Source organism: Falco peregrinus, chromosome 7 (assembly GCF_023634155.1).
Source record: "Falco peregrinus isolate bFalPer1 chromosome 7, bFalPer1.pri, whole genome shotgun sequence".
NCBI classification, from domain to species: Eukaryota; Metazoa; Chordata; class Aves; order Falconiformes; family Falconidae; genus Falco; species Falco peregrinus.
Genome location: NC_073727.1, coordinates 20,003,319 through 20,016,313, shown reverse-complemented (window position 1 = coordinate 20,016,313; position 12,995 = coordinate 20,003,319). Strand labels below are relative to the sequence as shown.

At 42.9% G+C, this 12,995-nt stretch overlaps 1 protein-coding gene across 5 annotated transcripts in view; it reads left to right on the top strand.

Annotated features, from left to right (window-relative positions):
- Positions 1-7,693: 7,693 nt before the first annotated feature.
- Positions 7,694-12,995, top strand: part of KIF13B (kinesin family member 13B) — a 133,290-nt gene continuing 127,988 nt past the window's right edge. For all 5 annotated transcript variants that reach the window (XM_055810154.1, XM_055810152.1, XM_055810153.1 and 2 more), the window contains exon 1: positions 7,694-7,830. In XM_055810154.1, the coding sequence (XP_055666129.1) occupies positions 7,776-7,830 (55 nt within the window). In that variant the 5' untranslated portion in view covers positions 7,694-7,775. The remainder of the gene's footprint in view (positions 7,831-12,995) is intronic.

Below are 12,995 nucleotides of genomic sequence, written 5' to 3'. Positions count from 1 at the left end.
TAATGAAAGTGTGCTCCTTTGTGCAGGTTAATTTGTTAGGCTAATTCATGCGAAAATTCAACTTGTAGGTGTCTATTTTAATCCAAGTACTGCCCTCAAGTATGTGTACATCATCACCCATGAACTCAGATGACTTATGGGGAGAGAGAGTAAGGGCAGCAGAGCAGTCGAAAACCAGTGGAGAAAGGGATGTGCAAAGCTGTAAGCAGAAGACCTCACATGGAAGGCAGTGGGAAAAGATCCCACTAACCTCTTGGTAAGCAAGACAGCTTTCCCTCATTTTTTTTAATACTGACCATTCATTATTTGACCGTAGCCTAGCAGTGACAACACTGAGAGCACAGACAGTGAAATGTTTAACATTACATGAGAACTCAAATAATTTGAGGCAGTGAAGGTTGACTGCATCTGGCAAAGCCCTGAGCACATCATTTTGATGGGAGTTCCCAAACACAACTGTCATGAAACATCTGTATCAGCCTTAGGACTTGTTAACTGGTTGATTCTTCCTGGTGCTTTACATTTTGATGCCTTTATTTGGCTTTTCATTATTTTAATTTCACAAGGGAGAGAAAAAACCAGAAAACTCAGAGAAATGAGGTTCTGTACTGAATCTGAGCAAACATCTCTGTATGACCTTAGGGCTGTGTATTTCTGAGATAAAGCTTCTGAAAACTCATGTGTTGCTACATTTTCACCAGTAACAACACTTCATGAAGGGAAAAGAGAGATGGAGGCAGAGAAGGGAATGGTTAAGAAGAAAAAGTCTGTCATAGAAGAACCTGGAGGACATTTTCATTCTGGAGCTGCTTTGTTTAGATGCAATGTTTTTATCCAATATTTGCTGAATAGTAGGAGTAATATTGTAGCTGTGAAGCTGTTTGGCTATGGAAGAGCCTCTTAAAAGACATCTCCTCCAGGCAAGCGATAGGCCATATGCTGTACAAGCAACGCTGCACAAGACGGATGTCTCTGCAAAGAGACGGCCTTTGAGCTGAGGGGCTGTGGAAGAGCTGGCTTGGTCCTTCTGGCAGCTACGCACCACCCCTGGCTTCTCTGGCTGTGATGGCTTCATGCTGTGCAACAGCCTCTCCTCCATGCCTTTGCTCACGATAACGTGGTTCCTGCCTTTTTGAAAACTCAGAAAAACTATTGACACAAAAAATACGCTCCTTCCCATCCTAGTTATTCTCATTCAGGAGAGACATTCTCAAATTTTAAGAGAAAATATTTTTGTGTTTTCTCACTTTTGCAGCCATCCACGAATGAGAGACCAGAGTACATTGACCTGTCACTGCAACAATCCTCCTCTGCTCCCTGTTTTCAATTAAAAACAGCACCAGCAAGCTCCTAAATCCGGGTGTCAGCAGCACCAGTGAAGTGGAGGTCTGGAAGCACAGCCAGCAGCAAGGTCCAAGTATCAGAGCTGGGCTTCCTTTTCCCTCTAAGTTGAACCGAAATGCTTAGACCCAGACGCCAGCCTGAGCTCTCTCTACATAATCCATTGAGATGGGGGTAGATACCTTAGGGAACAGCTAGTATCAAGGCTCACCCAGACAGAAATACCATGGGGACTTTTGATTTAGGAGCCAAACTGATTTGTTTGTTCAATGGGCACATTTCCAGTGGAGGCCCTTGACACCAGCTTTTAGCAGTACGCTGCCAACACTTGACATTTATTAAAGTTACAGCTCAGTGAGTGATATAATTACCTGGGCATTTCCATTTTAACGTTTAGTAAGGCCAAATTAAAGTCCAAATAAAGTATATTTTCCACCAAAGATTACTAGTTTACTTTTTCTAACACTTTCCTTGAGGTAGTTAAACATTCATAACATCCATCAGTAATCACTTAACTGCAAGTATTAGGGTTATATCCACAGTAGTCATCAAAAATATCATTTCATACCTTTTGTCGTGCAATATTTAGTGTCTGATAAGCAATACCTAGCAGGCACAAAGCAAAAAAAGAGCCCCCTGGTATTTGCCTCTCTCTGATAGCCTGTGCTAATGAGTTTGTTGCCATTATAGAGGAAACATGGTGAAAAGAAAGCCCATCTCATGTCCTAATGAGCACAAGCCCCAAGCCTAGACAAACTCTGGGAAGGGCCACATAAGGGTTGCAGCAGGATCAGTGGAAATCCTCTGCCCAGATTCAGGGTGACAAGACAACATCTGTGCCTCCGTGCTTGGCCACAGCATTTTAGGAGCCATGAGAGGGTTGCCAGCATCGCTTTGCTCTCCCAGTTTCACCCCAAAGAGCTGGTCCAGGGGAATCAGTGCCACCAGGTGATGGGTGCTCATGCTGTGAGGGGGTAGAAGTACTTCCCTGTCCCCAGCTCTTTCTTTAAAAGCAGCAGGAGAAAATCAGTAAATAAGGACAGGAAAGGGGAACATTACAATTAGACCTGATTTCGTTTAGCTCGTTAGCCACCGGGTGTCACTCTTGTCTATAGACTCAGAAAGGAATTTCTGGTAGCTGTTCTAACTCTCATCAGTAAATTCTGCAGCTCCCAGCAGTGACTGCAGAATCATCCTCATTTATCACAATTTCCCACGTTCCAATATCAAATCACCAACTCATTAAATCTGGGGGTATCTGGAGCTGGCATTTTAGCCTGCAGCGCTATTTGCTAAACATAGGCAAAACACATTAAATTTTATTAGTAGTAGCGTAAATGCATCTGGCAAATTTAGATACGGATTCGGATTAGGCGCTCGGCCAGTGTCTGGCGGTTCTGCATCACTAGGACATGTCTTGAAGCTGTACAGCTTCTGGAGAGAGGGAAGGTGAAGAAAAGAGAAAGTATAAATGGGTGGAAAAGCAAAAAACATGACTTTTGCAGGCATCTCTTCTGCAGAAGTGGAGCAAGAATAACATGATCCAGCAGATGAAGATGTAACATATTCCAGCCTTTGAAGTCAAGGCAGTTCAGCTCTCACCGATTGTGTATCTCAAAGGTACTAGGAGATAAATGCTGCAAACATTACACAACTCTCTCTATATGCATTCTTCAGAGTATCAGTGATTGCCATTGTGTTGGGGTTTTTTTTTCTTTTCTAAGACTATGAGCTTGTCTTGCAACTGCTAAACATACTTTCCTGCTAATTTTGTATTTTTGAAGTTCTCTAGAGATTCTCCATTTTCTCCTAAGGCAGAAAATCTCTTTTATTTTCAAACAAATGAAATCCAATGTCAAATCTTTATCTGAGGAGAGAACCGCTCAAATAAAATGCAACCCGGCTGGTAAAACCAGTTCCTTTGAATGATGTTGTATCAGCAAACTGAACAGCTGATAAGAATAATACATTTTTTTGTCAATGAGAAAATTCTCATTGGGGGCCTCATCCTACCAGCACATAAATTGCTAATATTACCTGGCCCTGCATTGCTGCCAGAGATATGAATTTATATTGAAATCCCACTGTACGGGAGAAGCACACCAGCCAAAGCGTAGCTATAAGAAATTTCACTGCCATAAACAGGACATATTAGGGATTTATGGAGAGATCAGAGCCTGGCTATCAATTTGGGATTCCCTCTGAGTAATATAGGAAACAGTATTCTGTCCTATAATGCCACAAAATCTATGACTAGAACTTTGAACTTTGGAATAACTTTAAAAAAGTGTGGGCTGTCTACAAAAAGTTGGTTTCAGGTTTTACTCTGTTATAATCTAGTACTGCAAGACTTCAAGGGTTCATCTATTTGCCTGGGGATATTGTTCATGGTGAGGGCAGGAGGCCACAGTCAAATACCTTTAGAAGTCCATCCCAACATCAGCAAAACTATCAGTCCTTTGATTTTACAAAGTTTGTATTAAAATAATAGAGCACAGAAAGTGCTTTGCTAAAATAACATGAATCTCCTGAACCTGCGCATTAGTACCATGTGTTCCATGAGATACTTCAGCAATTCCTTTAAAAGAAAAATAAAATAAAATTTTGATAACAAGCAGAATTTTGACACAACTGATTTGGAGAAATTGATTTTCTGCTTTATCCAGGTTTTTTTGACCTGTTCTTAATACTGATTTCCCTTGGTGCTTTCTTTCTTGATTATAGCTGAAAGACATTTATAACAAACTTGTCTTCTATTTTTGCCCATAAGTGCCTAGAAATTTCTACTACATTTATATCTTCATATCTTCAGACTTAAAAGCAAGATAAAACTGAAGACAAAATTAGCATATAAGAATAAAACTCATTACCCCAGGAACTGGATAAAACAGAAATCTATGAAAAATGTACAAGGCAACAGGTCTTATTTTTTAAATGTTTCGCCAAATACTTTTGTGCTGAGGACCTGATCACTGAAGATGCTGAACTGCTTCTGGATGCCCTGAATGCATCCCAGTCTCTGTCCCAGTGGTGCTCAGCTTCTTGCAGAAGTGGACCCCAGTGATACTTAAGAGTTTGCATACCACTGACTAAAGACCAGTAAGATCCTTTGTTTTAGTTTTCCAACACCTGAATGATTTATGGGCAGAAACTAGGTCTACAGCAAATGCATAATTGATGTGCCTTTTTTGATACACAGTCTAACAAATGAAAAAAATGGATTTAAAATACGCTTGATTTGTTGCTTGTTCTGGTTTGGAAGAAGAGACAACTGAAAGACTGTTATGTTTTCTGCGTTGCACTGAGATACAATTCTATCTAGATGATCTGAGATCTAAACCCTTCATACCTTCATCTAGATAAAAACAAAAGCCATTGCAGCTTGGTGATACACATACCCCAGGCATCACAGTTATGCAGGACACACAAAATCGTTTTGATTTCATTACTTCTAAACAAAAATCAATCAAATTTAGTTTGTTATTAAAAAATTGAGAAGAAGGACCTGTTTTTCCCTCCATCACATCACTGCTTTAATCCCTGCTATGACCAGGTGGGTACAGCAATAACTGTGGCTCTTCAACCTGATGAAAACAGTGTTGCATTCAGAAACTCGATAAATGAATGGGAGGGACAAGTAATGCCCCCCACTCCCCCACCCCCCGGATGTTTTATTAATTAAATTAGCATTTAAATAGCCAGAGCTAATCTGGGAAGTCAGTCCCTCATTACAGTAACTAGGAAGGGGGGATAGGAAGGGGGGAAAGAGCTGGAGACAATTCTCTACAAGATGGGGTTAAGTTGGCGTTTCACAAACTATTTGCTCAGCCTGTCCCTTCCAAGTGAAAGCTGCACCCCCTCACACCCCCCACCCCACCCCCACGCCTTTCCTCTCAGCATAATTAGCATGTTCCAGTGCTGTGAATGGAAACAATATCCTCCCTCCAAGCTGTGCCCCTCCAGGGAGATGCTTCCCACAGATTGTGAAACACTGAGCCAGGGAAAGGGCTTGTCGAGGAATTCACAGTGGGGTAATTACACTGAGGTAGCTTGTGCCAGTGCAAGGGAAGTTGCAGTACTGTAATTCATTGCAGGAGGCAGGGGCTTGCATAAGGGGAAAGTCCAGGAGCAGGACTGCAGAGAGCCATGAGAAGTTACTGCTCCCACATGCCTTCTCAGAGCCCTGATAAAACCCCATGTCAAAGCTGAGGATGGTTCTTTGAGCAATAGAGATGTCCCCATCTTTGAAGAAGTTTGCAGAAAGTAACAATGGTTATAGGTCAGTCTGGTTTCTCTTTGGTAATTAGAAATGAAGGAAAGCTAAAAGGGTGATTTTTCAGAATTCAAAATAAATTCTTCATTCCAAGTAGAAAACTGGAGCAAAGCTTGCAAGATTTGTATTCTTACATTTGTTATTGCCCATGTATGTGGCAATTAAAATGCACCGGCATCTCTTTCTAATAAGGTGGTGGTAGGCAATCCTTTCCCCAAAAGACTTACTGTTTAATTTTACATATAACAGAAAGACCAATGATAACTAATACCAGAGGAGAAGATGTAGGAGGAAGGACTGGATGTGGGTGACATGTGCGATGCTCAGCAGTATGCAGATCTGGTGGGTTTTGTCACATTTATTTAAATCAGATTCCAGGTGACTTAACCTGACGTAAAAAAAAGCCTACTCTCCACTTGCTGCTCATCGTGCCCAGCTGCAAAGCAGGGATTATATTTATCCCCATTGCGAAGTACTCAGTTTCAGAAAACGTTGGTGCGGTTTGTTGAGGCCCCAGCTGGAAAATACCACAAGAAGTTCAAAGCCGGGTTTCATCCTGTAATCGGAGCCTCAAGTTCACAAGTGCAGGAACCAACTGTGCAGGCTGAAAGCGGGACGTTCCCCTCTCCTGACAAGAAACCCTCAGCAGCATGGGGCTGTGGGGCTGAACCGTGAGCAAGGCGTGCCGGCGAGCCGGTGCTTTCCACTGCTATGGACAAAAACTCCATTTTTTGTTTCAAGCTTTTGCCACCCTGTTTGGTCTGACCTTCTGTTATTGATTTTTTTTTCTCAACTTCTGTTATTGAATTTTTTTTCAACTTCAAGGCATCTTCTTAACCATCATGCTCACTTGGGATGCTCTTAAAAACATGGACATTAATCCCACTGTTAATTGAATGCCAACTTAATGTTTGTTTTCTCTCTGCCTTGACAAGATAGTCTTCAGGTCAGGCAGGCATGAAATGATATTGAGATATTGAGTGCAATTCTTCTGGGCAAGAAGTGCTACCTTCTGAAATCTTATCTTACATCCACTTGGAAATGTGTTATTTATTTATTTATTTATTTATTTCTGTCATCGTTCCATTCTGAAAGGCCAAAGGATTACAATTCTGAATTTGGTTTTTTCCTCTTCTTCTTGTTAAAATCTAGCCTGTCAAAATAACACAGAGAGAATCCTTGTTTTGAACTAAAATAGCAGCTGCAAGGGTTTTCAACTGTGACCATTTAAATAAGGGGTTTGGGTTGGTCTTTTTTGTACCTTTGCACTACAGTTTCGTTCTCGGTCTTTGCAATCAGTAGCTGCATCTGAGCAGTTGAGCCGTCTAATGGGGATAAATTGCAATATTGTTCAAACTGTCCCTGGTTATTACTGTCGAACTCGTTCAGAGAGCCACCTTCGCTCCCACCAGCACCAGGCCCGTTGATAACAGCCTGCGGACAGTCTCCGAGGCTGCTCCATGAAGCCAGACCCAGTCATCATCTAAAACCATGGTCTGTGTGTCGGGTTACGGTTCATGATCTTTCATGTGACGGTGATCTTCAAAGCGATTTCTAGTGGGCAGAAACTCCACAGACCAGCAAAGCACCGCCACACTGTTTTTTGCTGCCAGAGTAACTCTTGTGGTGAGGTGTTTAAGTCTCAGCGGTGACACTGCTGTCACGCAAAATATCGCTGTGTTCCCCTAAAAATGGCCTGAGGCACAGGGGGGGACTGAGGCGTGATGGGGTTCACCCACAGCCACCCAGGGGATGAGTGGTGGGACCTGGGGTGACCCCGAGACCCCCTTCCCCACCCCGTTCAGAGCCCTGTTGTACAACACGCCCAGCAAACGCCATTTGGGGCTCATCCCCTCACGAAACCCCTCTAGCCTAAAGGACTACATATCCCAGCATGCAACGCGTCCCGCTAGGCCGTGGAGGCGGGCGGGACTACACGTCCCAGCGTGCAGCGCGCCACGCTGCCTTGGTCCCGGCTGGGCGCCGCGCTGCACGCTGGGAGCTGTAGTCCAGCCGGACGTTGGTCACGCACGGTGCCTCCCTCCCCCCGCCCCCGGTCTGCCCCCCGCCCCGCTCCGCGCTCCTCCCCGCGCCGCCGGGTGTCCCTCCGTAGACGGAAGCCGAGGAGGGACGAGGGAGCCGGGGAGGTTGGAGTGACGGGATGGGGGACTCCAAAGTGAAGGTGGCGGTGCGCGTCCGCCCCATGAACCGGCGAGGTGAGACCTTCCTCCCTGCGTCCCTCGGCGCCCCCCGTCCCCGGCGGTGTGCCTGAGGGGAGCGGCCTGAGGGGCAGAGCGGGGCGGGAGGCCGGGGGGTGTCTGTCCCCACGGGCGTCTGTGGGGGCAGGTGTGGGTGCATAGGTGTGTGTGTCCCGGCGCGGGGGCGTGTTTATAGGTGTATGTGTCGGTAGGGGGGCGTATGTGTTTATTTATTTATTTATTTATTTATTTATTTATTTATTTATTTATTACGCACGCATGTGTAGGTACAGGTAGTTTTGTGGGTGAAGCCGAGCTGGTCTCATAAAGCAGCCCTCTTCACTCCCCTCTCCTGACATCTTCTTTTCCTAAACTCGCCCTGTTTTATGGCGCTTTTTTTGCTTTTGGGATTTTTTTTTCCCTTTCCCCTGGGGTACACCCCTTTCCACACCTTTTGCACCTGCTTAACAGCCGGGCTGTGCCCTGTCCCTGCTGCGAGAGCTTTTCCTCCTCCCTGCTTTCTGGGGTTTGGGGGGAAAATGCCCCTCTTTCTGTATCTCCCTCTGTGCTCATTCAGCCCTCAGCTCTGTAACCCTTCTTCTTTCCCCTCGGTGATTGAGTGGGACAGAGTTAACCAGATGACAGGGCACTGTAAGGACAAAAGAAACAAAAACAAACAAGGGAACATAGAAGAGGAAGCATGGATTGACAAGAGGTTTTGTTGTTGTTGTATTGTGATGGGGGTTCGTTCCCCCCCCCCCCCCCCCCCCCCCCCCCCGAAACTTGCCTAAGGGTTATGTTAATCAGACCTTGTTTTAATTAGAAAAACTTGCTCTAGATGATGAGGAAGTAAGTATGAAAAGGCAACTTTAGCCAAGGAATGGGAAGATGAAGAAGGCAAAATTCCAAGAACCATGTAGGGTGGGTTCTTTTCCCCATATTCTCACAGAAGTATGCCAATAATTCCTTTTGGGGAAAGGGAATCAAATGAAGTCAGGTTAATAGCTGAAGCAAAAAAGGGAGCGGGGGAGCCCTTTATCTTCTACATGATCAGAAACAAAATAACTCATTCCTTTCAGTAAATAAGAAAATAAAAGGTTAAAGTATTGAATACAGTATTTCCATACCTTTTAAAATAGAAGCAGGGGAACATCAAACTGAGTTCACAAGAGCTCTCAAGTTCCACATCCAAAACAGAGGAGATGGAGTTGATAGCCTTACAGTCTGGTAGGTTAGAGCAACTGGGCATATTTTGACCAAAATCTGCTTTTTGTTAAGTTTCAGGTAGCAATTCTCAAAACTGAGGAGAGACCCATCCTTGTGCAGAATTGATTGGAGGAGATTGAGTGACAGTGTGGAGGAGCTGATGGGAGGTGGGATGGAAAAGAGCTGGAAAGTGGTGCTTCGTTTCACTGATAGACATGGGCTTTCCTCTTGCTCATGTCCTTTTCCTGTCATAGGTCATTTCCTTGGCTGTGACCCAGACATCTTCTGACTGTGTAGTGCTCTTTACGCCTGGGATTACACAATAATTCATGTTGGAGGGGACCTCTGGAGGTCTCTAGTCCAACTAGCTGCTCAGAACAGGTCACATTAGGTAAGGTTTCACAGGGCCTCGTTCAGTCGATTTTTAAATCTCCAAGGATAAATAATACACTTGTCCCTCTTGGACTATAACCTACATATGGTCTTAAAGCTGTTTCTAGCTAGAAACAGTTCTGCAGGAAAAAAATATGTGGGGAAGAAGTGGTGGAAGTAAAGGGGAAGAAATGATGGAAGATTATAGATTTAGAGCAGTATAAGATGACTGAAGCATCTGCCGTCCTGGGGAATATCCTAATGTTGAGCTGCACGAATCTGGGAGAATGGAAGGGTGTATCTTGTTTTCAGAGCTATTTTATTCTGTATAAACTTAAAAATGTTACAGATGAGAGAGGACCACTGTAGCCTGGTTGTTAGGAGGCTTATCTAGGAGCGAGGGACATTTGCCTGTCAGCCCTTGCTGTTCATCAGAGACAAGAGGGACCTGAACCCCACACTCTTGGCATGTAGCTTGGTGCTTGGGATGTACCTCCCCTCTGTAAGAACCACTTTGCAGCTATTAAGCATCCTGTTATTTTATAAGTGATACCAAAATGCATGTAAGTCTAGCCTGAAAGATCAATGTCTTTTTCTCCCTCAAATGTTCTGAAATCAATTTTTTTTGAGCAGATTAGTTGTCATATTCCAGATGTTTTGACCAGTTCTAAACAACTGATACCTCCTTGTAGTATTTCTGATGCTCCTTGAATTTATAGAAACAAACAGTGATATGAAGCCTAGTATTTTTCTTACCTATTTAATGTTACATTTAAGAATGTGTAACTGATTTACTGAAGAGTCATCCAGTTCTTAGACTTCTGTGGCTTTGCTTTTATAATAGACTTTGAGGCAAGAGGCATCTTTCTTGGAAGCTCTCTAATACGTACTGTGTTCTAAGTAGTTTTTGTGTGAGGTTCTGGGGCTTTGGACCTGAAGCAAATACTTGTTTTCTTCAGGATCACGAGTAATGTTCTTTCCTTCCCTCTGCACCGAAGGGCTTAAAGTTGCAAACATGGTTACAACTGTTGAAATTGAAGCTTTGAAATACTCTCAGTGTTTACCTGTGGTGGTGGTGGTTGTCTTTAGCGTTTGAATTATGAATTTCTTAAGGCAAGGCTTTATTAGGTTAATAAAAGTGGTATGTTTAACTATTACTAACTTATACAGCTCATAAAAGTATAATAGGTTCCTTGCATGCATATTGAAGGGATTTCTATATCAGATAGGTGGTTATTCATAGTACTTGCATTTCAAGGTGGTAGTATGGAGGGTCCTGCTTCATTCTCGTGTGAAGTAGTAATCTATAAACTAAGTTCATAGTACTGATTTTTAGCAATGAGGGGAAGAGTTTGTAATTGTACTTGGGTTTCTTGGTGGTTTTGCATCTAGATTACTTTTTTTGGATCTTGCTTTGAATTAGACCCCAGCCCTACAAACTGTGTATGGAACCTATGCTGTAGTAAAACTACTGCTATGTCAACACACTTGCAGCATCACATCTAAAGCTGTAGGCTCTTCTAGGTAGCAATAGTGACTTCTTTTTTTGCATACTGTCTACTTTGCAAACTGGGACCTCAATTAGTATGCTGTTATGAATTAAATAATTCAATACTGTGTTGTTAGATAAGACTCTTCTGTTTTCTTGGTTTTGTCATTCACCTAAATATTTCCTAGTGCCCTGCTTTTTTCAGATGGGTTTTTGATTACAATCAGTAAGTTCTTCTGCTGTTGTATTTTAGAGTTGCAGTGGATTTCCTTTTACAAATAGTGTCAGTGTTTGACTTCATTTAGCAGATATTGATTATATTTCAGGTAAGTGCTGTGCAAAGCTCAAGCCATACCATGAAACCAGGAAAAGGCAACTGGAGGCTTTTTAATTAAGATTTGTCTTACTGAGTATTTTGTTTTCAGATGATGTTGGTGCACAGGCACCCTCGAAGTACAATTAAGTCCTTGTGTTTCCCTGTGCCTTGGAATCAATTCATTGTAGTGTTAATTAAAATATAACATTTTTATCAGTACTAAAAGAATATGACTTTTGCTCAAGTGTATGGCTGACGACACATTAAACCAGTAAAAGCTACTGCTGTTGTGTTGCTACATTTCACTTGGGATAATACTTTTATGTTTGACAAGAAAGACAGGAAACTAACTGCAAAAAACTATGTGTTTAGTACTTTGAATTTATTGAGGAGCAATAGAAGTACTGGTGCTAGCCCACAGGCAAGTGGTGGCATTGCACAGCTCAGCTGGGGAGTGGTTCTGTGGGTGTGCTAGGTTAAGTTTAAACAGTATGGGCACACAGCCTGTATTCTGGCAGCGCTGCCAGGTTAAACTGTTTGTAGGACTGTAGTGTAAGAACTACAGCTTCCAGTTCAGATATCTAGTTTGCCTGTAAATACATATTTGGTTAGCTGTCACGTTAATGTTTGTATTCATCCAGACTAGTTTCCGTGTTCCAACACGGATCTTTTTGTGCTTTGATGACAGAGTCTGTCTCCAGTGCTTGTAAGGAAGGAATTTGCTTCTGTATCTGTGCAAGCTTCTGACCATGGTGTTAGGTGGTAATTTTATGTCCTCCTACTCTTTGGAGCAGGTTGGTTTTTCAGTCATTTGAAATGGTTTTGGTTTTGGGGGTGGAGGCAGGGATTGTTCTTTTGGTTTTATTTGTTTGTTTTTCCACTGGAGATTACGACAGAAACAATTTATTTATAAACTAAAGTTTGTGCAAGCAGTTTTACAAGATTAATTATGGTATTAGAATAAATGAAATGGCACCTGTTGTATCCTGATGGCAATATGAAAAACACAAGACTTTTCTTCACCATTATCCTTGTCATGCATGAGTGTCCAGATTTTTTTAGTGTTTCTTGGTGATTGCTGATAACCTATAAAATAGTGTTTGCAGTATGAGCTGGATTAACCTAGAGACACGGTGACAAATGGGTAAAGCATGTGGAATTAGTGTTTCACTTTGTGTTCCTCTGTGAGGCAATTGTATTTTAAGAACTCCTAAAGTGTTACAAGCTTACTCCCCACAGCCAAAGTCTCCGTTGAGACTACCAGTCTAATGTGGATGCCACAAAGGCAAACAATTCTTGTGCTAATTACATCTTTAGAGCTAGCCTAAAGTGCAGTATGAGATTACCGTGCTGCTCTGGTTTCACGTTTGCTTGCTCCTCCTGAAGTCAACAGAAGATCAGATACACACAATGTGAATAGTTTTGCCTTGGCTTTTAGGTGGCTGGTGGCAGAGCAAACACTATTGCGTTTCATTCCTGTTAACTCTGAAGCCTGAAAAAAAGCAGCAGCAGCACGGAGTTGTGTGTTGAGCTTCCTCAGAGCTCTTTGCTGCGTCAAAGTCACCAGACTGATTTATTTACTTACTCTCTGTGAGCTGAGCAGTGCATGCAGCAGCAGAACTGACTGTAAGGTTAATGTCCAGATACACTGAGTGCCTTTACTAAAGCCATTTGGCAAGCAGAGCATGTTCTTGCAGAACATGAAACGGCGGAAGGCAGAATAAATTTTTTACCATTTGGACAAGGTAGCGTTAACATGCAAGGAGAGCTTGCTTGCATTCAGTGTACAGTGTGCTCACG